The sequence below is a fragment of the Myotis brandtii genome, unplaced genomic scaffold, assembly GCF_000412655.1.
Source record: "Myotis brandtii unplaced genomic scaffold, ASM41265v1 scaffold772, whole genome shotgun sequence".
Classification (NCBI taxonomy): Eukaryota; Metazoa; Chordata; class Mammalia; order Chiroptera; family Vespertilionidae; genus Myotis; species Myotis brandtii.
In genome coordinates, this window is record NW_005371090.1 from 404,546 (window position 1) to 428,717 (window position 24,172).

The following is a 24,172-nucleotide window of genomic DNA, read 5'->3' on the forward strand; positions in this document are numbered from 1 at the left end:
GTGTGTGTGTGTGTGTGTGTGTGTGTGTGTGTGTGTGTGTGTATATGCCTAAGTGATCTGTCACTATGACACGCACTGACCACCAGGGAGCAGATGCTCAACACAGGAGCTGCCCCCTGGTGGTCAGTGCACTCCAACAGCCAACCTCCCGCAGTTCCTCCCCCCTACTGGTCGTAGTTCCTCCTCCCCCAGCCTGCAGGCCCCAATAGGCCTCGATTGCCAGCCAGGCCTAGGGACCCCACCTGTGCACGAATTCGTGCACTGGGCCTCTAGTATAATATAAAATCCGAAGTAAATTTTATATTCTTGACTACCCCATGTAGAGAAAAAAAAAGTCAAAGTCAACTCAATCTTACAGGCTCTCAAATCCATTTGAAGACAACTTTTCATTAAATTCAGTTAACCAAATTGCCACTAATGAAGAATGAACATTAGTGAAATGATTTGAGAAATCTTCCATCCTTCTGAATGAATGCAATTATTTTGTCAGTTTTTATAATATTTGATAAAAGTGTGTTAAATGGCTACAGTGATGTGTTTGTTTACAGATAGGATTACCCTTGTTTAAGTTCATAAACTACTCCTAATCTGTAGTAGAGTTCTGTTTAGGCTTCAGTATCTTTGAAAAGTGAAATTGTTTGGTCGAATAGTTTTTTTAATAGACATTTTCAAAATATATAAAAGCAGACAGAATAATTTTATGAACCCCTGTGTAAACTTAACCAGTAACTGTCAGTGCATGGTCAATTTTGTTTTATTTTTTCCTTCCCACCCCTGCCCACCTTAACTGGATTGCTTTGAGGAAAATCCTAACATATAATTTCATTTCTAAATTCTTGAATAAATATGTTTTATGGGTATAATTATAAAAAATTATCTTTTTATTTTTGGCAGGACATTTTGGCAATTAGATCATGGCAACCATAGAAGAAATTGCTCATCAAATTATTGAACAACAGATGGGAGAGGTATGGTTAGTTTATAGTTCATTCACTAGTTCACCAAACTACATCAAATGTATATACTAGGTTCTGAAATACAGTGATAAAAGATGGCAATTTTGTCCTCCAAATTCCTCAGGCCAAAATTTTATAGTCATCCTTGACTCTTTCCTTACATTTCACTTCCAGTCTATTCAGCTCATCTTGTCATCTTTCCTTTCTTAAGATATCCCAAATTCAGGTGTCCCCCACCTCCCTAGCCACTTCCCTGTTCTCAGCCAGTATCTCTGCCAATATATAATACCCAAATATTGCCAGTACCTGTGTAATAACATCCTTTTTTCTGGTCTCCCTTAATTCTACTCTTGAACATTCACAGTCTAGTCTTCACACTAAATCTAGAATGATCCTTTTTGAAAAAGATCCTGGCACTCCTCTGCTTCATAAACCCTCCAGTGTATCTCCAGTTCACACAGTAGGAAATCCAGAACTTGTAAAGCTTGATGAAAACAAAAATTTTGTTTATTGCTCTATTCTAGGACCCAGAACAAACAGTGCTTTGCAAATAGAATATACCCAGTGTATGCTTGTCTAAATGGAAGGTGAAAGGGAAGGGGAAGGAAGAAATCAAAATAGTGAGGTCTAAATGTTCTTACTATTGTACCTTTATTTATTTTTACATTTGTTTATTTCTGTAAGATAGGGTTTCAGGAAGTAGAATTGCTAATTTAAAAGGTGTGTATGTGTATTATATTGAATATATATGTGATGAACTGGCAGCAGCAGTTCTTGGGTGACACACCCTGGAACCAGAGAGGAGGGAGCCCGATTCCAGGGTGCGTCACTCAAGAACTGCCCTCTCACAATCCGGTACCCCTTGGGGGATGTCAGAAAGCCAGTTTCGGCCCGATCCCCGCAGGCCAGGCTGAGGGACCCCACCTGCTGGAGGGACCCCGCTCACACTGCAGAGCCCTTCAAGCCATGGTGCTGCCCCAGGTGCGGCTGACTGGGGAGGGACCATGGGAGGTTGGCTCCAGGGCATGTCCGGCCCATCTTGCCCAGTCACGCCCCACTGGCCACCTTGTAATTAATTTCCTTTCAATGTGCACGAATCTGTGCACCAGGGCACTAGTATTGAATATATGTGTGATGGGTATGCTTTTCCAGCTTTGTCTGAAGGTATGACAAAATTGTGTTCTTTGAGAGAGGAAAAATTGATTTGATTTGATTTGATTTGATTATTAATTTTACATGATTGTGTTAGGTTGTTACAGAGCAGCAAACTGGCCAAAAAATCCAGATTGTGACATCACTTGATCATAACACACAAGGCAAGCAGTTCATTCTGACAAATCACGATGTCTCTACTCCAAGCAAAGTCATTCTGGCCAGGCAAGATTCCACACCTGGGAAAGTTTTTCTCACAACTCCTGATGCAGCAGGTGTCAACCAGTTATTTTTTACAACTCCTGATTTGTCTGCACAACACCTCCAGGTAAATAACACAGTGTGTCTTTGTATCTTACACTTGAAAAGAATTAAAAAGCATGTCATAAGTATGCTCTTAGTTACATACAGTAAGATCCACTCTGGCACGTTTAGCAGGAAGGGACTTAATCCTATATAATAAAGACGTAATATGCAAATTAACCCTCACGCCCTCACAAGATGGCTGCCTACGACCAGCCCAGCAGAGGGGTTAGTGAGGGACGACCAAACGACTGAACCAAGCAGGCTGCGTGGGGTGACCAGGCTGGCAGGGGGGTTAGTGAAGATGGCTGCCTACAACCAGGCCGGCAGGGGGGTTAGTGAAGGACAACCAAACAACTGAACAAGCAGACTGCATGGGGTGACCAGGCCGGCAGGGGGGTTAGTGAGGGACGACCAAACAACTGAACAAGCAGGCTGCATGGGGCGACCAGGCCAGCACGGGGTTAGTGAGGGATGACCAAACGACTGAATAAGCAGGCTGTATGGGGCGACCAGGCCGGCAGGAGGGCAGTTGGGGGCGATTAGGCTGGCAAGGGGGGCAGTTAGGGGCAACCAGGCTGGCGGGGGGGCCAGTTGGGGGCGATTAGGCTGGCAAGGGGGGCAGTTAGGGGCGACCAGGCTGGTAGGGGGGGCAGTTGGGGGCGACTAGGCCGGCAGAGGGGAGCAGTTGGGGGCAACCAGGCCGGCAGGGGGGGCAGTTAGGGGCAATCAGCCAGCACGCAGAGGCGGTGAGCGGCGATCAGGCTGGCCGGCGGTGGGGGGGGCAGTAAGGGGCGACCAGGAGGCAGGAAGGTGAGCGATTAGGAGTCTGTGGTCCAGGATTGTGAGAGGGCAGTCGTACATCCCCCGAGGAGTCCCAGATTGGAGAGGGTGCAGGCTGGGCTGAGGAGAGGGACCGCCCCCCCCCTCCGTGCACAGATTTTGTGCACCAGTCCTCTAGTATAGAATATAGAGAGCTCAAAGAATTGTTGCAGGAGGGCTGAAGAAATAGTTTTAGGTCAGGTTTCAAAAAATAACTACTGGAACACACTTGAGAACTACTTCTAAGAGTCCTGCTGCTTCTGCACAGTTAGGAAACTGCCAGATCAGGAGCATCTTCTGCGGCTGCAGTTTCTAGGACCAAGATGCCTGTGCCTTGAACCAGCAGCATCCATATTAACAAGTTGGTATCATAGCTGCTGTTTTTGTCAGTTAGCCTCTTCTGTTGTCATCTACATCTTCGTTGATAAAGCAAGCCATTTACTCTTATGGTCTCCTTTAATATTCAAACTCAGTAGTGTAGTTAGTGTTAATTTTTGCAAATTCTATATTATACTTCAAGAGCCAGTTAGGGCTTTTACACATTGCATGCCTATGGTTATGTAGGTGTTTTTACTTCTGGTTGTTACAATTGAATACAAATATAATGAACCATTAAGTTTGCCTCCAGAGAGATTTTGGGTGAGTGCCCGCTTAAAATTGGATTCCACATTTTTTTAATGAAAAACTGATCAAAGAAAATTCCTTTCAGGATTGAAAAACTCCTAATTCATGAAACACAAAATCTTGCCTATGTATCCTGTTGGATTTTATTCTTTCAGTTACATCATTTTAGAAACTGCTGAGGTAGAAAATGGATAGGAGTCACTAAAAAAATTTATAACATTATACCTACCTTAATTTCTTTATTTTATTAACAAATTTGATTTTTTTGAAGTTTTACGTTAATAGAAATATAAGCAGTTAGTATGCAGAGTTCCGATATAACCTCCCAACACACAGTTTCTCCTGTTTTAACATTTTGCATTAGGATGACACATTTGTTATAATTAATGAATTAATATTGATACATTATTAACTAAAATAGTTATTTTTATCTTTCCCTGATTTTTACCTAGTATTATTTTTGTTTCAGGATACTATATTGCATTTAGTTGCCATATTTCCTTAGATTCCTCTTACCTATGACCATTTCTCATACTTACCTTGTATTTGATTACCTTGACAGTTTTGCGGTATACTGGTTAGGTAAAATGTAGGTTGCCCCCCTCTGAGACTTTGGCTTATGTTTTTCTCATATTAGATTGGGGTCTTGGGTTTTGGGGAGAAGGATCACAGAGTTTAAGTGCCATTTTCATTACATCATATCAAGGGTACTTACTTACTATCATCACACCTTATGACTGGTGACATTAACCTTGATCTCCTGGCTGAAGAAATATGTGTCAGGTCTTTACTCTTTAAAAAATATTGTATTATGAACATGGAAGTAATGTTGGTATTTTTACTACTTCATGGATTATTGCTAAGGGCAATGAAAGAGAAACAAGTATAGGATGAAATTTCTTGGACCAAGATTTGCTTTCTGGTCTAATAACCTAAGATGGCATATGGGCAAATCCCTTGCCCTCTCAATATCTCTTCTACCCTTAGAAATAAGTAGCAGATAAAATATTAACACCTTTTGCAATAGATGTGTCATTTAGGAAAAGAATGGTATTTGTCTTAGGCGCTTTCAAAGGACATCTAATAGAATTTTTTTTAAAGGTTTTATTGAAGACTGATTTTATGGTAATATAAAAAGAAATGATAGCACTATAACATAACAGGACAGCTATTTTAAGAACTGTTTAAATTTTTTAAAATCAGAATTACTTCTAAAGTCATTCACACCCCTAAGAGAAGAAAAAGTCAAAGTAGAGGGTTACTTTGTGGGTTGTTTTAAAGCAGGGGAAGGTGTTTACTAAATGCTATATCACATTTTTGGGATTGAAATTAATTTGTTCACTTTTCAAAAGATTGAAAGAAAATGATGAAAAGATTGAAGGATAAGCCTAAGAGAAGAAACTAGTATTTCTTTACCAGCATTAGTTGTCCTTAGTGATGAGCTCTTTATATAAAGGAAAGAGGCTTAGTAATTTACCCAAGGCTATTCCATCTAGTCCCACTAACTTGCTACCATTTATCAGAGTCCATGCTCTCCACCACTACACCTAGCCCAAACCTAAGACAGCCCATTAATAAAAAGTTTATTTATACCTTTATCAATTATATTTCCATAATTATAAAGTTAATACAGCAACAAAATTTTTTTCTTTTAAAAATCTAGTTAGTTTTTTATGCTGTCATAGCATATTTTAGTCATGCCATTCCAGTGGAAAGGTTCTAAGCTTTTTAAAGACAAATGTCATGATAAGATTGATAACTGTTGTGATAATTTGACAAGTTCCATATGCATATTAAATGCTTAATCTGTGAAAAGCATTTAAAACTACTTATGTGTTCATTTGTTTAATAGTCATTTACTTTAATGAAGTTGTTATGGAACAAATTAAAAAAGTATTCTTACTGTTGTTGCTTCTTATAACATTGAAATTTTTCCTATATGTTAAGAAAATTACAAATAGTTTAATTGCTATATGCATAATAATAGAGTTTAAAGTTTCAAAATAACTTAAAAAGGAAGCAAAAAATAAGACTGGATGTTCTCTTAATTTTTTACATGAAAAGCATTATTGAGTAATAACATTGTTGTGTTTCGTTTTTGTTTTGGGGGATTTACTTTAGTTCTTAACAGATAATTCTTCTTCAGACCAAGGACCAAATAAGATTTTTGATCTTTGCGTAGTATGTGGAGACAAAGCATCAGGTAACATTAAAAATAATTTCCTATATCTGTTGTGTTGTTAAAATAACTGTCACACTACCATGAAAGTAAAAAGAAAAATAAAGGCGCATGTAGTTTTTATGGTTCATATTTGTAGCTAATGAAATTTACCTGATTTTTCCCCAGAGCTTTTTATTCATGTAAAGATTTTTCTCTTCAATGCAGTTTAATTTGATCTCTCAGTGAAAAAAATTTATATTTCAGAGCATTATGAAAGACAGTTACCATTTTTGTTGTTGTTAATCCTCACCTGAGGATATTTTTCCCATTGATTTTTAGAGAAAGGCGAAGGGAGAGAGGAGAGAATGAGAGAGAGAGAAACATTAATGTGAAAAAGACACATCAATATGGTTTCCTCCCACAAGGTGCAGATCAGGGCCAGGAATCAAATTTGTGTGACACTTCAGTCCAAGGACCGACACTCTAACCACTGAGAAAACTGGCCAGTTTACCTTTTGAAGGTAAACTGAAGGTGTGGAAATTTTTTTTTAATGTGACACCAGTTTTGTCAGAGAATTGGTAAAAATGAGTTGTGATCCTTGGTAATATATAACACTAAGTTGGTAACCTACCTGTTGAGCCCTGTTCTTATTCTAGCAATACAGAGTAACTTGAATTATTGAGGTGGAAAAAGCTCTGGTTAACCTTTATTTAATGCTTTGCATAGCCCATCAGGCATTTCTCCAAACCTGTTACTAGTATTCAGGGCTATGTCATTTTAGTTCTGGCTATTGTTACCTCATGCCAGAAATACAAACCCATGTTCATTCAAATGTATTTATAGGTGCCAGTGTGATATAATTTAAGGGCCCAGTTTGTTTTCTTTAACCCTTTGAGTGCCAACGAATATCCTAGGAACTATGCTAAAATTGCAAAGGCATTTTTGCTGATTTTACAGCAGTTTAGGAAAAAAATTATGAAAATTAGGCAGATAAATGCCAGTGGTCAATTTTAGAACTATAAACATTCGGCATCATAAGTAATTTGCACTTAGGTGCCGTCTGTCAATAAAGAGTGAACAACTAGCATCTAATAGTGATACTGCAGGAGGAGTGCGATAGCACTCCCGGCACTTTTGGGGGAAAGACAGGTGGAGTGCGATCGCACTCCCTGGCACTCTAGAGGTTAATTTTCTTTAAACTAGCCCATAGCTTAATTACAAACATCTTCACTAGAGCTTTACTTAGAATGTGTTCAGTTTATTAATAGATGTTATGCCAAAGAAATGGTTTGTGAAATGATAGGCTAATCAGAGCACTACAGATGCTTCCAGAGTTTTAAAAAATGGAACCTACAGTGGTACATTTATACCATGGAATACTATGCAGCTGTACATAAAGAAGGGTCTCTTACCCTTTGAGACAGCATGGAGGGACCTGAAGAGTATTATGCTAAGTGGAATAAGCCAGTCAGAGAAAGACAAGTATCATATGATCTCACTCATATGTGGAATCTAGTGAACAAAATAAACCCATAGGCATAGAAGCATGGAACAGACTGATGAATCTCAGAGGAAAGATAGGGGTATGTAGGGAGAATTTAACCAAAGAACATACATGCATATATGCATAACCCATGACACAGACAATAGTGTGGTGAAGGCCTGGGCAGAGGGAGTCAATGGAGAAAGAAGGGAGGACATTTGTAATACTTTCAACAATAAAGATAAATTTTAAAAAATTAAAACAAATTTGGTAGACAAAAAAAACATGTGGAACCCACAGCGAGGAGGGATTATTATAGTTCAGATACTAACTGATATTATATCCTTTTTTTGGAGCATAGTTTTGGATTGAAATATGCAGTATATAATAACTAATTTGTGATATCAGAAGTGAAAATAGTTATTACGTTATAAAATTAAAAACACTGGTATTGTTTAATATATCTTATCAGAGAATATGGTTGTTTTCATTTTCTGTTTGGTAACTCCTAAACTCAAACTCAAAAATCTCAGTTTCATCTCATATATGTTGTTTAAAGGGAAGAAATGGGCTTATTTCATTTCTATTCTAAAATATATGACTTTTAAATATTTTGTCTCTAGGACGTCATTATGGAGCAGTAACTTGTGAAGGCTGCAAAGGATTTTTTAAAAGAAGTATCCGAAAAAATTTAGTTTACTCATGTCGAGGATCTAAGGACTGTATTATCAATAAACATCATCGAAACCGCTGTCAATATTGCAGGTTACAGAGATGTATTGCGTTTGGAATGAAACAAGACTGTATGTATTAGTTTTAAAGGAGAAAATTAAGAATTCAGGCAGACTAGAAGTATGTTAAAATTAGCACATTAAAATGTCAATTTTATATGCTTTTTAATTTATAGTTTTCCAACTAAAATTATAGAAATATATACATATGTATTTTTAATTCACACAGCAAATAGTTTTTGAGTGCCTATATGCCAATTGTGTATTTCTAGTTTGAACATGGTAAAAAAAAAAAAAGCATAATTAACTAAGTTTAGTTTTTGGCAGCTATTATTGATTGAGCTCTAACTATGCCTAATAACTTCCTTATTTTCACAGCAAAATTCTATTCAGTAGGTACTACTGTTACCTATTTTACATTTGAGTAAGCAAGTTTAGTAACTTGTTCTAGGTCACAGAACTAATAAGTGGCAAAACTTGGATTTGAATATTGGTAGCTTTCAGTGCACAGGAGGATGCCCAACCATCTGAGCCCCACTGGCCAGGCTTGACTGAGATTATAAAAAATAAATTCATCTACATTTCTACTACAGCAGTGACAGAAAGAGGAAAGAATTCAAAATGGCCACTTTTACATTAATTATTACAGTTTACTAAAGCAGCTTTGTCAAATTTGCAAATAATTTCTAAAGATTGATGGTTGGTTATCTTTGGAGTTCAGTTGTAATAACCATGTCTTCAGTGAGCAGCATTGCTGACCTAGAATTTACATTTATAATTGCCTGTAAATTCTGCATTGTGACAGTCTACCACATTTTTGTAGCTGTTCAGTGTGAAAGAAAACCCATTGAAGTATCACGAGAAAAATCTTCCAACTGTGCCGCTTCAACAGAAAAAATCTACATTCGAAAAGACCTTCGAAGCCCATTAGCTGCAACTCCTACTTTTGTAACAGATAGTGAAACTGCAAGGTATAGTAAATACAACAAACAAAACATTAAGTAGCTGGTCATTTGTTTTTCTTCCCACTGAAACGAAGGCTGAAACTTGTTCTTATTTGTTACAGGTCAGCAGGACTGTTAGATCCAGGAATGTTTGTGAATATTCATCCGTCTGGAATAAAAACTGAGTCCTCTATGCTGATGACACCAGATAAGGTGTGTTTAGTGCAATTAATCTAAAGATTAAACATTTTTAAGCTTTTAAAATGGTTTCCTTTATTTCTATCAATTTAGTCAATTGATTTGGTCCTAAATATTCCCTATTACAAGTTGCTTTTTAAAAAAATATGTAAATTATCAACTGTCTTGTAGTGTCAAATGACAAAATAATCAATTTAGTTAAGAGTTTGATGTCCTTTATTCAAGGAGAAACAACCCATGCATTGGGAGAGAACAGTGTCTCCTCATAAGCAGTGGAACACTCTTCCCCAAGAGAGTTTGGGCAAGAGTGAGTTTTACAGAGCATGAGAGGCAGCAGCAAGGAAACAGCATGATTGGCTGCAAAGTCAGGGATTTCCTCTTAAGGCCAACAGGTCCTCTTTTCCTAGGGTAAGTACAGGCTGGCTTAGTTTACATTTGTGACATAGGCAGAGCCACTATAGCACCCTCCATTTCGTGGCTCTCAGTACTGTAGGAATTAACTTTATTAGTAGAAATATTTATTATTCCACTAGGACAATTATAGCTTCAGTGTGAAAATGACAAACATTAAAAAGTCTTCCAGATTTTTTCATGTTGAAATAAAAGTCATCATAAATAGGTATTTATAATTGAAAAATTTTTAATGTTCCTGCTCAGCCCATGTAGCTCAGTGGTTGAGCTACCCAGGAACCAAGAGTTCACCGGTTCGATTCCAGGTCAGAGCACATGCCTGGGTTGCGGCTTGATCCCCAGTAGGGTGGCGTGCAGGAGGCAGCTAATGGATGTTTCTCATCAATGGATGTTTCTTTGTCTACCCCTTTCCTTACCTGTCTCTCTTAAAAAATTAATGAAAATATTTTTGAAAATTTTAATATTCCTATTATATTTCACTACAGATTGTATAGTGAATTTCTTTTTTTTTTTAATTTTAATTTTTATTTTTTGCTAAAAAGTTCTCTGATGGCTTGTAGTTAGTAATGGATTTTCCAAGATGAATTGAAAATGACTGAGAGAAAATCTCTTTAAAGAATTTCAGAAACAAAATATTTTCAGTGATTAAGACTAAAATAAGCAAGATCATTTAAAAGCAGCCCCCCAACCCTCCCTGGCCTTCCCACTGCAGTTTGACAATCAGTTTGAGGCAGCTCTGCCTCTGTATCTTGTATAGTGAATTTCAACACACCTGAAATTCCTAACACACCTGACTCAAATCACCAACTTGAGTTAAGAGTAGGAATAGGTTTGCAAGAGCTCTCATTATGTATCCAAGTCATCTGGGTTCTCTTAGAGATTTGGAACAGTTCTTTATTGAGCAAGGAGTCTATAGGAATAAAGGTTTGTTTATTTAGATTGAGTATTTAAAAATTCTGTAGTTTTCAGGAACCTTTTATGAGAACAAAAAAAATTTCTCCGGAAGACTCATTTGTGAAAACAGATTTTAGGGAGCCCATGACTTGTTTCTCTTAGCCTGTAATGTTATCTGGTTTTATATACCATGTAAGATTCTTCATCCTATTTATGGTCAGATTTGTTGTATATCTATTGATAAATACTTTAAGACACTCATTTTTTAAAAAAAATTTTATTGAGTTCAGAGAGGAAGGGGAGAGGTAGAGAGATTAAAACATCAATACAAGAGAGAATCACTGATTGGCTGTCTCCGGCACACCCACTACTAGGGATTGAGCCTGTAACTCAGGCGTGTGCCCTGACCCAGAATCAAACCATGACCTCCTTGTTCATAGGTTGACACTCTACCACTGAGCCACACCAGCCAGGGCAAGGCACTCACTCTTAATACTTGTGCTCTTGAGTCTAATTTCAGCTGCCACCTGCTAGGTGCATAACCTTGGGCAAGTTATTTGACCTCTTTGTCTCATTTTCCTTTTTCATCTGTAAAATAGGGATAATGAGAGTGTCAACCTAACAGAATGGGCTTTAGCATGCTGCTACTAAGTGATGAGCTTTGACCTCTTAACATATATTTTGGAGTTAGGAGATTTAGCCTTGTCTAAATGATTCAAAGTTAGATTGCTACTTAGAATTTTATTTGTATACTAGAGGCCCGTCGCAGGAGGATTCCTGCAAGAATAGGGCTTCGCTCCCGTCTCTGCGGCTCCTACCCCGCCCTTCTCTGCCGCTTCTCTCCCTCCTGTCTCCGCTACCTCGGCTCTGTTGCTTGGCTTCCTTCTACGGTGTCTTCAGTCTTCGCTCCCAGCCGGTATATGCAAATTAGCCACCATCTTTGTTGGCAGTTAATTTGCATATCATGCTGATTAGCCAGTGGGAGGTGTAGCGAAGGTATGGTCAATTACCATGTTTGTCTGTTAGATAGGATTAACTCCTTTGGGAAAGGAAAAGAACTAAGTTTTGTTGAGAAATTACTATTTGTCTAGACACTGTACAGTCTATATATCTTTGTATTACATTGTAATACCAACCTTGTGTGGTAAGTTTCTGACAAATGGTCCCCAAACTCTCAAGTCACAGGCTGAGTGAGGTCTTTCCACATTGCCCAAGAGTGGCAAAACTTAAAATTGTAGTTACATAGACTTGTTATGAAATGGAAGAGAATATATGTGTTTAAGTTTTAGTTAAAAAATGTTAATTTTTTTTTTTTTTTTTTGGTTAATCCTCATCCGAGGATATTTTTCCATTGATTTTTAGCGAGAGTGGAAGAGAGAGGGAAAGTCAGAGAGAAACATTGATGTGAGAGAAACACACTGATGGGTTGCCTTCTGCACAAGCCCTGACCAGGGCCTGGGCGAGGGAGGAGCCTGCAACCAAGGTACGTGCCCCTGACCGGAATCGAACCCAAGACCCTTCGGTCCACAGGCTGACGCTCTATCTACTGAGCCAAACCGGCTAGGGCAAATCTTTTACTCATATATAGGAAGGCTACAGCAGAATGGTTAGGAACATGGGTTTTTCCATCAGACCTGGCTTCCCACCCTGCTTCCCCTATCTACTGCTGGAGTGATGATGGATAATTCTTATCATCAATAAAGGGATGATGATTCCTATTTCACAGTGTTAGGATTAAATAAAATATGTAAGTAGTAATCATGCAAGAACTCAGTAACTGGTGGGTTGCTTAGTAATGATTCTGGGACGATTCATTCATTTGGGGAGGACTCAAAAATTATTTCATTCTACTTAGTCACCAAAATTAATTTCACATAAACTAAAGAATTACCATAACAAATGAATCACAGAAACATGTATTCTCTTAGGATTAAGAACACTGAAAACAAAAACCATAAAAGAAGAATAAAAAATACCATTAAGGGATCCTGTCAATACGTCAGAGAAGGCAACTGAAGACCTCTCATTAGGTTAGGATGGAATAATTTGGACATTTAAAAAAGAATGACTAATGGATTGAAAAACATCAAATATATAAAAATCTATGCATTTAAAATGTTACTCAAAACTCACTATTGCCATTAGAGGTTGCTATGACATTGATTTATTCCTCTACAAATTGGAAAATAAAAGGAAGAAGAATCAAGCACTTAACTGCCTTTGCTGTACAAATTATATTTCTGGGTAGTCAGAGTTAAGGAAAGTTGTTTTTAATAAGCTAATTAATATGTAAATATATACAAATATGTGCACCATTAACAAAAATAAAAGCTGAAGGCAAGTGGGAAAATAATGTAATATGTAAAAATAGCCCAGTATCTTAAATATGTAAGATTTTTGAGCTGCACATTTCCTGGTATTTACTACACAGTGCCTAGTAAAAGTTGGCATCCTAGGAATTCTGTTCAATAATACATTTACATTTTTTCCCTCTCTTCACTAATAATAATATTATTATATTCTTTACAATTTTATTACATTCTTTATAATTTCTATTTTATGTTTTGGAAATTATAACTATCAAAATTTAAAAAGGATAATCTAATAGCCTTTTTTTTTATCCTCACCAAGAATAAGTTCTTATTGATTTTAGAGAGAGAGGAAAGGAGAGAGATAGAGGCATTGATGTGAGAGAAACATTGATTGATTGCCTCCCATACTCGCCCCACCGGGTTTCAAACCCACAACCTAGGTACATGCCATGACTGGGAATTTAACCCAAAACCTTTTGGTGTGTATAGGTCGACTCTCCAACCAATTGAACCACCAGGCCAGGTAATTTAATAGCCTTTTAAGTGACTGTGATATGGATGGGTAGGTGAGCCATTAAGTGCCTTTTTTGGTTTGAAGTAATTTTTGTATAACGTATTGTTGAAAACATAGAAAATGTACCTGATGTTTTTAAACATGTATTTTCCTCAACAAGCTTCTAAATGCTCACAGCTCTTTGATTTTACTTTTTAGATTTCATCTTAGAGTACTTTTATTTTGGCATTTCGTAATTTACAACTGGATATTTCAGATTTAAAAGTTGACAGATACCTACTTGCAGAATTTAATTTTTTTTTTTTTTTTTTTTTTTTTTTTTTAAGGCTGATACATGTCAGGGAGATTTAAGTACATTGGCCAGTGTGGTTACATCATTAGCAAATCTTGGAAAAACTAAAGATCTTTTTCAAAATAGTAATAAAATGTCTATGATTGAAGGATTAAGTAATGGTGATGCCTCTTTGTGTGAATTTAATCAAGAAATTCATACCAATGGTGATGTTTCAAGGTAAGGTCTGTTTTGATCTTAAGTGTCCTTTTGTTTAAGTGTCCTTTAGTATTTCTTAAGATATTTTTAGGTTGAATACTATTTATAGAAGTTTCAAAAAACCGTATTTATTTAGGTTTAGAAAATGTAAGGCATAGTCAGTTTTAACTAAAAAATTGCATTCAGATGTAAAATGTTTTCCAGCAGGCTACATTATACATAATGAGCAATAAGTGAATATTATTATATGTTAGAAATGTAGTCATAAAATTCAGGAATTTTTTTCCGCTAAAGATGATTATTTGGGTCTGAAATTTCAGATATAGTTTAGTTGTCAGATTTTATCTTCTGTGTATTTAGAGTTAACCATTTATCTTTATTAGGGAGTCATGTTCATTTTTCCCATCAATTTTTAGTGATGAAATAGATTTAAAGACTTAGTTAAATCAAATTTTTAAGTTACACTTCAGGAAACTCATCAGAATTCTATTTTTCATTCTCTCAATATTAATATTTAGCATGTAGAAATCAGATTTCTTTAGGCTTTTTTCACATTCTTTCCATCACCTCAAATATTGAAGAAACTTCATTTAAGAATCTCATTAAGTACTTTGTTGAACAAGAGGTTTTAAGTAAATCTAGAAGGCATCTCATTAGAAAATATGGAGAACTACTTTGAATAATTATTTACTAACATTAGTTAATTATTTGCTATTCTAATCTCAAATTCTTACCATTTAGATGTAGCTATGTAACCACAAGTTTTAAAATATTCTCTGAATTATAAAATAAAGTTAAAACCTAACTTTATGTTGTGTAGAACACAGTCAGGTCAACGTAAATTCTAGCCCTTGTTCTTTCTAAATAACTGCTATATGTAAAATGAATGAGCTGATATCTTGTAACAAATGTATAACTTGTAAAAGCATATTTTTATACCAAAGTATAAAAATTATACCTCCTTAATTACTTAAGATTTTTTTTAAAGACTAGTTCTCTGATAATACATTAATATATTTTTTCATACATATGAAGTCTTAATTTGTTGCTTTTGGAGAGTCATAGATATCACTGAAATAGAGTGTTCAGTGATACACCAAAGTTTTATTTCCTAAACAGTTTTTAGGCCTAAATCTTAATTCCAGAATTTTATATACAATTTTTATTTTATTGTGGAGATGTCCAAGCTCACAGCTTCTGATGTCTCCTTATAGGGCATTTGACACTCTTGCAAAAGCATTGAATCCCGGAGAGAGCACAGCCTGTCAGAGCTCAGTAGAGGGCATGGAAGGAAACGTACATCTAATTGCTGGAGACTCAAGCATAAATTACATCGAAAAAGAGGGGCCACTTCTCAGCGATTCACATGTAGCTTTCAGGGTATTTCCATATATATATATATTTTTTATAATTTTTATGTTGTATTATCCATTTTGATTTAATCTTCCTTTCAAAAAACAAAGTATATTTGTTGTACTTTTAAAAGTCAGAAATATCCCTGATAGAATTCAAAACAGCAGCTAAAACATATACATCTGCCTATATAAAATAATGGCTTAATAAATCCTGTTTCTAAAGCATAGTTAAAATATTAATTAATGGGTTTCAGTTTATAAAAGTTAGCTTTTAGAACATTTATACATAAGTTGTTGCTTTTTTAAAAAATATATTTTATTTGATTTTTTACAGAGAGGAAGGGAGAGGGATAGAGAGCTAGAAACATCCATGAGAGCGAAACATCGATCAGCTGCCTCCTGCACACCCCCTACTGGGGATGTGCCCGCAACCAAGGTACATGCCCTTGACTGGAATCGAATCTGGGACTCTTCAGTCCACAGGCTGACGCTCCAGCCACTGTGCCAAACTGGTCAGGGCAAGTTGTTGCTTTTTTGACATTAAATATTGGCAATCATGATCTGTCAAATGCACTGGTTTGTTCAATGCCTCGCTACTATTACTTTAGTATAAACCAGTATCTAAGACTCAGATACTCTGCTCTTATCAGAGTAACTGCAGAGAACTCCATTTATTATGTATTACCCCAGTTTGCTAGCTCTCAATTATTTTAAGAAGGTAAAAATCATTTAACACATTTTAACTTTGTGTTAACTTTTAATACTTTAAACATTTTGGAGAAGGTACATTTGTAACTTATTTTCTGCTCCCCTAATATACATAAATTTATGATGGAAACGTTACATTTAGAATACTAGGAGTAATACATATACAACATTAGAAAATAACTTTATAATATTTGATTTGTAGTACAGATGGTTGTCATTCAGCTATAGATATGCTGACCATTGAGGCCCTAATTAAGACCCAGCTGTTTTGACCCTCCATTTTAACCACTTTGTATCTTTGCTCTGCCAGCTAGCTGTGAATACTGTTAGCAAATTATATGCAGTGTTTGGAAGTATGTAGGACATTTAACAATACATAGTAGTTCTGGAATACCTGAGTGTAATTGCTCATAACTTTACTATAGAATACACATTTCCATGGGTTTCTTATGAAAACATATAGTTATCAAGTAGATAACTATATCTATTGAGACTACAGCATACATACACACATCACTGGTAGAAATAATGAGCACAAAATAAATCTAATACTGGCCAAAATTGCATATAATAAAGTTTGTTTATGCAGATTTTAACTACTTGGTAGAAATAGCCACAGAGAAAACACAGTGACTTAAATAATAATTGCTCTAATTTGATAGTCAGTAAAACATCAGTGAAACCAATCTTTATGTAAAATTTTACAAAGATAACATGAAAAAAATTAGAAAAGTTTTATTTGCATTGTACAAGAACACTTTTTAGGAAGGCTATAAGAGGAGGCAATGGGAATAATCAATGTCATCCTTAAAAATATGGTAGGAGCTATGGACAGGGGTGGAGCAAAGCAAAACTGATTTTTCCCATTGCTCTTATTCTAAGTAAAAGATATTTATTAGTTTTATTTCCCCCTTTGGATTTAAATGGGAAGGAAGGGTAAAAGAAGTAGGAAGAGGACCCATTGCAAGGAAAAGGTACTCAAGAATGCTTCTATCGAAAGTAGAAGTAGTTCACCATTTTTGTTGATACTGGTCCTCAGAGTTTTCTTTTTCTTTCAAATATTTGTTTTGGACAAATGAATTAGGCAAATAGGACTTTTTCTTTTTTCCATTTCATCTTTATCCTACTATACTCTGGATATCCTCATAATGAGCACTGTAAAGTTTCTTATTCTCCTGAAGAAAGACAGCTCCTTCTTTCCTTGAATCTTATTTACAGACTCTGTGAAATCAGAGTCTCACTTTTCAGTGACTTCCCAACCTAGTACCTTCAGGGTTAGTTCTTTCCTTGATGTTTTATGGTCATGAGTTTCAAGACATGCCATCTGTAATCAAAAAAATGAATTTTCTCTTGATTGCTGAGCTACTAATAGCATTTTGTCCCTTTCTTGCATTTTTACATACAGTGAGTGTAGTTTGCAGCATGCTTCCACATGCATTCTTTGATTTGAGCCTCACTACAGTCTGTTGAGAAGGTTCATATTTTTATTGTCATTTTCTAAATAAAAAAAGAGATTTGGAGGTTTTTAGTGTCTTGTTCAAAGCAACCCAGACAGTAAGGAGAAATAGTCTAATAATGCTTCTTAAATTTTTATTCTGAAGAATCTAGGACAGCAGCAATATTTAACATTTCTGTTAAACTTCAGAGTTTTTGGTGTGATTTCATATGCTTTGTCTCACTTGATTATTTCAATTTGCTTATACAAATAATCAAGGTGGATACTATTCCCATTTGGAAATAAGTGTTTGAGATAGAGGTAGGTGATTTCCCAAACTGTTCTCTAAAATTTATTATCCAAATATTAGAATCACAATCCTAGTCACCACATTTGCTGTTTGGGAGTTGTTGTCATTTTCCTAGCTTCATTCCCTGACATAATCCTAACCAGTCTATTAGAATTTCTCCCTTTCTCTTCATTTTCAATGCCATATTTCAGGCCTTTTAAATTTTCTTAAAGTGTTATAGTAATATCTTTGCTTACAGTCTCTCTTCTCCATCTTGAGCACTGATAACAAAATAATAATTATTAAAAGTCAATCCAGTTATGTTACTCTGCTACATAAAAACCTTCAATAGCTTCCCATTGCCCATTATTTCTCAGACATGTCATTCTCTTTTTTTAGCCTTTTCTACAGTTCATTCACTTCCCATTTTATTTCTCTATTGAGACTACAGTATACATACAGCACTTAGCTAGGTGGCTCACAATGAACTCTCAATAAATGGTTGCTGAATTAATATGTGATCCAGGGCCACACAGTTAATTAATGACAAGTTGGGAATAGAATCCAGATTTTCTAACTCAAGTCAAATGATGATTATTTTTTTTTTTATAAAATATATTTCTTTATTGATTTCAGAGCGGAAGAGAGAAGGAGAGAGAGATAGAAACATCAATGATGAGAGAGAATCATTGATCGGCTGCCTCCTGCACACCCCTCACTGGGGATTAAGCCGCAACCCGGGCATGTGCCCCTGGCCGGAATTGAACCTGGGACCCTTCAGTCCGCAGGCTGATGCTCTATCCACTGAGCCAAGCCAGCTAGGGCCAAATGATTATTTTAAAGCTATATTATTTAACCCATTATGAAAATTACATATAGAAACTGCTAGAAAGGTAATTATGTAGACAATAACTTGTAAAGTAGGTATCCTAGTTTAATCATGTCTCAACACTCTAAATCAGCAGTTCTCATCCTGTGGGTTGCGACCCCTTTGGGGGTAGAACGACCCTTTCACAGGGGTCGCCTAAGACCATCGGAAAACACATATATAATTACATATTGTTTTTTGATTAATCACTATGCTTTAATTATGTTCAATTTGAAACAATGAAATTGGGAGTCGCCACAACATGAGGAACTGTATTAAAGGGTCGCAACGTAAGGAAGGTTGAGAACCACTGCTCTAAATCACCTCAGCCCTAGTTTGTTTTGCTCAGTGGTTAGAGCATCGGCCTGTGGACTGAAGGTTCCTGGGTTTGATTCCGGTCAAGGGCCGGTAACTTGGTTGCAGGCTCCATCCCGGCCCTGGTCAGGGTGCTTGTGTGAGGCAAGCAATTGATGTGTCTCTCTCACGTCAATGTTTCTCTCTCTCTGTCTCTCTGCCTCCCTTCCACTCTCTTATTTTTTTTAACATATTTTTATTGATTTCAGAGAGGAAGGGAGAGGAAGAAAGAGATAGAAACATCAATGATGAGGGAGAATCATTGATTGGCTGCCTCCTGCACGCCCCCCACTGGGGATCAAGCCTGCAACCTGGGCATGTGCCCTGACCAGGAATGGAACCATGACCTCCTGGTTCATAGGTCAGCACTTAACCACTGAGCCATGCCATTCTCTCTAAAAATCAATGGGAAAATATCCTCAGGTTATTAACAACAACAAATCCTTTGATCTTCTTGGCATCATAGACACCTTTGAGAATTTGTGGAAAGCTATATATCCATTCCCCAGAAAAATATATATGAGCACATCGAGCTTATCCCACCCAGGGTTAGCTACTGCTATCAACTGTGTGGTGTATTTCCTTCTCTCCTTTATTTATATGTGTAAGTTGGATCATCCACATATTGTTTTGCAGTTTTTTCTCTAGGTATCTATGAGATGTTTTTTCTGTGCCATTACATCTCAGTTTATCTTACTAATTTAATGCCTAGAAGGTACTCTATAGATTATTCTTTTCTTCAGTGAAGGAAATTTGGATTCATCAACCTGGTTCATAGGTTGGCACTCAACCACTGAGCCACACTGGCCAGGCAGTGGTCACACATTTAAAATAATTACCTAAGGCCCGGCCAGTGTGCTCAGTGGTTAAGCATCAACTCCTGATCCAAGAGGTCACTTGTTCGATTCCTGGTCAGGGCACACGCCTGGATTATGGGCTTGATCCCCAGTAGGGGGCATACAGGAGGCAGCCAATCGATGTTTCTGTCTCATCGATGTTTCTATCTCTATCCTTCTTCCTCTCTCTTTCAAAAAATAAAATAAAAATCAGTGAAAAACATATTAAAATAACTATCTAAGGTCAGCAGTACAAACTGGAAGCCTGTGAAAATTATGGCCACAGACATACTTGGTTTTACCTGTTGATTAAATGGGGATTTTTTTTTTACACAGAACCTCCTCTTTGAAAAATTGATAGCAGGCATCTGTTTTTCCCATATGTTTTTATTGTGTTGAACTCATGTCACAGCTGTCCCCTTTCTCTGGGAATATGCACTTTGCAGATGGCCTGCTTCAATCAATACTCTCCTGAGCCTATAAGCATTTGAATTTAACTCCATAGCCTCAATGAAAGGAACATTTAACATATACAGGATTGCTCCTTAAAGTGAATTTGTTGTATACTATTGTTTAATAAAGAAAGGGAAGAAAGGAAGAAATTGTTAGACAAAGACAAAAAGTAACTTTTAAAAACAACCAGAGAGCCTAGCTGGCGTGGCTCAGTGGTTGAACATCAACCTATGAACCAGAAGGTCACAGTTCAATTCCCAATCAGGGCACATGCTAGAGTTGTGGCCTCTATCCCCAGAAGGGAATGTATGGGAGGCGGCCAATCAATCATTCTCTCTCATCATTGATATTTCTTTCTCTCCCTCTTCTTTCCTCATTGAATTCAATAAAAGTATATTTTATAAAAATACAACCAGATAATATCATAGTTGGATATTTATTAAGTAGGATTCTGCTTGTCTTAATATTGCTTTGTTAGAAACTATGATCTACTCATTTATTCTAAATCCTATTTTTAGCTGTAAAGTCCAGTGTCTTAGATTATTTCAAGGTTTACCTTTTGGTCAATCTATTAGACTCATGTGTAATAAGTTATGGTTTGCATTTAACTTTTTCAAAGAAATTACACTTTAGGACTGTTGGTCATAAGATAATTTATCTCAATCCCTGTTCACACTAGCTCACCATGCCTTCTCCTATGCCTGAGTACCTGAATGTGCACTATATCGGGGAGTCTGCCTCCAGACTGCTGTTCTTATCGATGCACTGGGCACTTTCTATTCCTTCCTTCCAGGCTTTAGGGTAAGTGTTTTAAAATCTTAAATGTAAATGAGGTTTTGTAGCACAAATGTACATTAAACAAGAACTTTTATTTTGGGAGGATCTGCATTAAAGGAAAAAAAAATGGTACCACATAACTTTAAGTTTTGTCATTGATGTCACAAATCATGGCAACTAGTATTTTTTGTATTATATTTATGTGGAAGAGTATCCATATTTCATGAATTGACTAAGTTAATTTGAAGGGGATATATGCGGTGGAACTAATAAATCATGGCCAGCATTCGTAATAGCCTGTCTCTGAATGACTTAAAGGTAGGGAGCCTATAGGGTTATCCCAGGGTTGTTGTTTTCCTTACACGACTAGTGTTCATCTCAAACATTTTAATAAGGAGCTGAAACTTGTAAGCAGTGAATATGTTTAAAAACAAATAATTGTGTGTGATTGAGGGGAAAAAAAGAAAGAAAATGTAAACCCCTAGTACCACTATGATAATTTAGAATTTTGTTCTTTCTATTGAATAGCACATCTGTATTCTGTTCTGAAGTAATCAGATGTTAAAGGAAATGGTTTACTGTAAGAAACCCAAGCTTTGCCTAAAGTTTGCCAGATTTATTTAGATTGCTTTAAAGTAGCTGGTATGAAGAAACAAAGAGACCATGGAATATCTTAATACCATAGTTAGAAAAGTATTATTCTAGTTACAGGACCCTACTCACCAATACGATTTTGTAAACTTTTCACTTTCATATTCTGTAAATCTGTTTTTCCATTTGCCAAATAAGAATAATAACTGAAGAGTCCATGCCCATCCTTTATCCTTAGGGAATATTTAGAATATAACTAAGAAACATATCTGAATTATTACTTTAAGAGGCATATGTAGAACCCCACTGTAATTTGGTTTATTAATCAACGTTGGCTATACCATGCGTTGATATCTACATTTATACATTAGCAGTTTCTTTTAAAGCATTTACTGTAGTTCTCTAAGCTTGTAATTGGCACACTTGTACCTCGAAAAGTAATCTGATGCTGTTTTTTATAATTAGATATTAATTATTATAGTAAAACAACAACAGGAAGGATTTTGGGGGTAGTGATTTGAACTCCTTGAGTTATTTGTAACATACCGATCTTAAGTACTTCTGTTAAATTAAGTGTGATTATCCTATGGAAATAGTCCAAATGTTGAAGAAAGCAAAAATAAAACCTGAGGTTTCTGATTATAACAGTATAATTTTATAGTGGCATCCACATTTCCCTGTGATCTGTATTAAAAATCTGGTTCAGTGTAACAGCCAATCTAACTGATTCTTTGCAGTTAGACTTACCTACTATTAGTGTAGCTGCTATGTAAGTTCTCTTTATTATCACTAAATAACTTTTAGTTTGAATTAAAAAGATGGATGCCGACTGAGTACTTGTGTTAGTATTTCTATAAAGTACATTATTATAAGTGGAACTGCTGAGTCTAAGAGGTGTACCTTTCCATTTTTGCTAGGTGCTACCAAATTGTCCTCCAAAATGATTTGAGACAGTTTACACTCCCATCAGCAATGTACAAGAATGAATGCTTATTTTCTCACATCCTCATTAATTCTGGATTTTATCCATCTTTTCTGATAAATGAAAAATAGTATCTTATTATCTTTTAGTTTGTTTGAGATTAAAATTTTTCATATTCATATGGCGATTAAAACTATTGATTTTCTTTTCATTTAAACTTTACTTTTAAATAAATTTTAAATGGCCAATTTTTTATGGCAAGTAATTCTTCTCAGGTACTGAATGGAAAAGAGTGATCAGCCTGGAGTAAAAATTTCAGCTGAAGAATTTCCAGTGAGAAAAATTACTTTCTATAACTCTTAAGTTGGCAATATAAGCTTTTGTTTGAGTATATTCAATTCTTAAATAAAATGTAATGTCATAAAGAAGGCTATGTGTTTTAACTTGACAAATGATTTTAGTATATAGGTTTGGGTTTAAAGGTTATTTGATAGGAAAAGAGTCCATGCCCATAGCTTTTCTAACTCTGTTTTTTCTAAATTCTAACTTCTCCCTGTTCTATATCCCCTGAAATCAGAAATCATTTGCTGAATTTCTTCTATATGCCATCTACTGTGCTGTTGACAGAGATACAGACATGAATAAGCCTTCAGTAAGGTTTTAATCTAGTATAGGAGACAGACTCCAAAACCAATAAATTAGAATACCATGAAATAAGTATAAAATATAAATGAATATGTGACACTGAAGGAGGAATGATGAACTATCTTGGGAGAGGAATGTGGTAAGAGAATTTTTTTTTTTTAAAGTGAGCTCTGAGTTATAGATTAAGGGATAGAAAGGATTTAGCCAGTGAAAGGATATTTAAGAGGGGAGGAGGAGTTACATCAGAGGAATTGAGGCATGGGAGGTTCCCCTGTTCTCTTCCCTTGAAGTTACAAGTTGCATAGCTATGATTCAACAAAGGATTCCCAGCTCATCACACAAGCTCGTCTGAGAGATCCATGAATTAAAACATCTGAAGCATTATTAACCATAGCCAAGACATGGAAACAACCGAAGTATCCTTCAATAGATGACTGGATAAAGAAGATGTACATATATACAATGGAATACTACTCAGCCATAAGAAAAAATGAAATACTGCCATTTGCAGCAACATGGATGGATCTTGAACATATCATGCTAAGCAAAATAAGTCAGACAGAAAAACTCAAGAACCATATGATTTCACTCATGTGGGATATAAAACTGAAACTTAGACACAGACAACAGTATGGTAGTTACCGTAGGGGAAGGAGAGTGGAGAGGTAGTAAAGGGTAAAGGGGGTCAAATATAGTGACAAAAGGAGACTTGACTTTGGGTGGTGATCGCACAGTGCAATAGACAGATGTATTATAGAATTGTACACTTGAAACATATAATTTTATTAACCAATGTCACCCCAATAAATTTAAAGGAAAAAGTTAATATAACTGCTGACTCATAAAAAGACCATAGTTTGAAATAAAATGTTTAGAAATTTAAAAAACTAAGGGAGGATAGCATTTATTAATCCACTCAACAGTTTTTGAGTACCTACTACAT

The 24,172-nt window shown here is 36.0% G+C and overlaps 1 protein-coding gene across 8 annotated transcripts in view; it reads left to right on the forward strand.

The window, feature by feature from the left end:
- NR2C1 (nuclear receptor subfamily 2, group C, member 1) overlaps window positions 1-24,172 on the forward strand; it is a 47,440-nt gene that overhangs the window by 9,226 nt on the left and 14,042 nt on the right. For 7 of the 8 annotated variants that reach the window (XM_014530753.1, XM_005883159.2, XM_014530754.1 and 4 more), the window contains exons 2-10: window positions 895-968; window positions 2,206-2,436; window positions 5,979-6,060; window positions 8,126-8,305; window positions 9,057-9,204; window positions 9,300-9,390; window positions 13,833-14,017; window positions 15,211-15,376; window positions 20,974-21,095. In XM_014530753.1, coding sequence (XP_014386239.1) covers window positions 915-968; window positions 2,206-2,436; window positions 5,979-6,060; window positions 8,126-8,305; window positions 9,057-9,204; window positions 9,300-9,390; window positions 13,833-14,017; window positions 15,211-15,376; window positions 20,974-21,095 — 1,259 coding nt within the window. In that variant the 5' untranslated portion in view covers window positions 895-914. The remainder of the gene's footprint in view (window positions 1-894; window positions 969-2,205; window positions 2,437-5,978; window positions 6,061-8,125; window positions 8,306-9,056; window positions 9,205-9,299; window positions 9,391-13,832; window positions 14,018-15,210; window positions 15,377-20,973; window positions 21,096-24,172) is intronic. The other variant, XM_014530755.1, reaches the window with a different exon arrangement.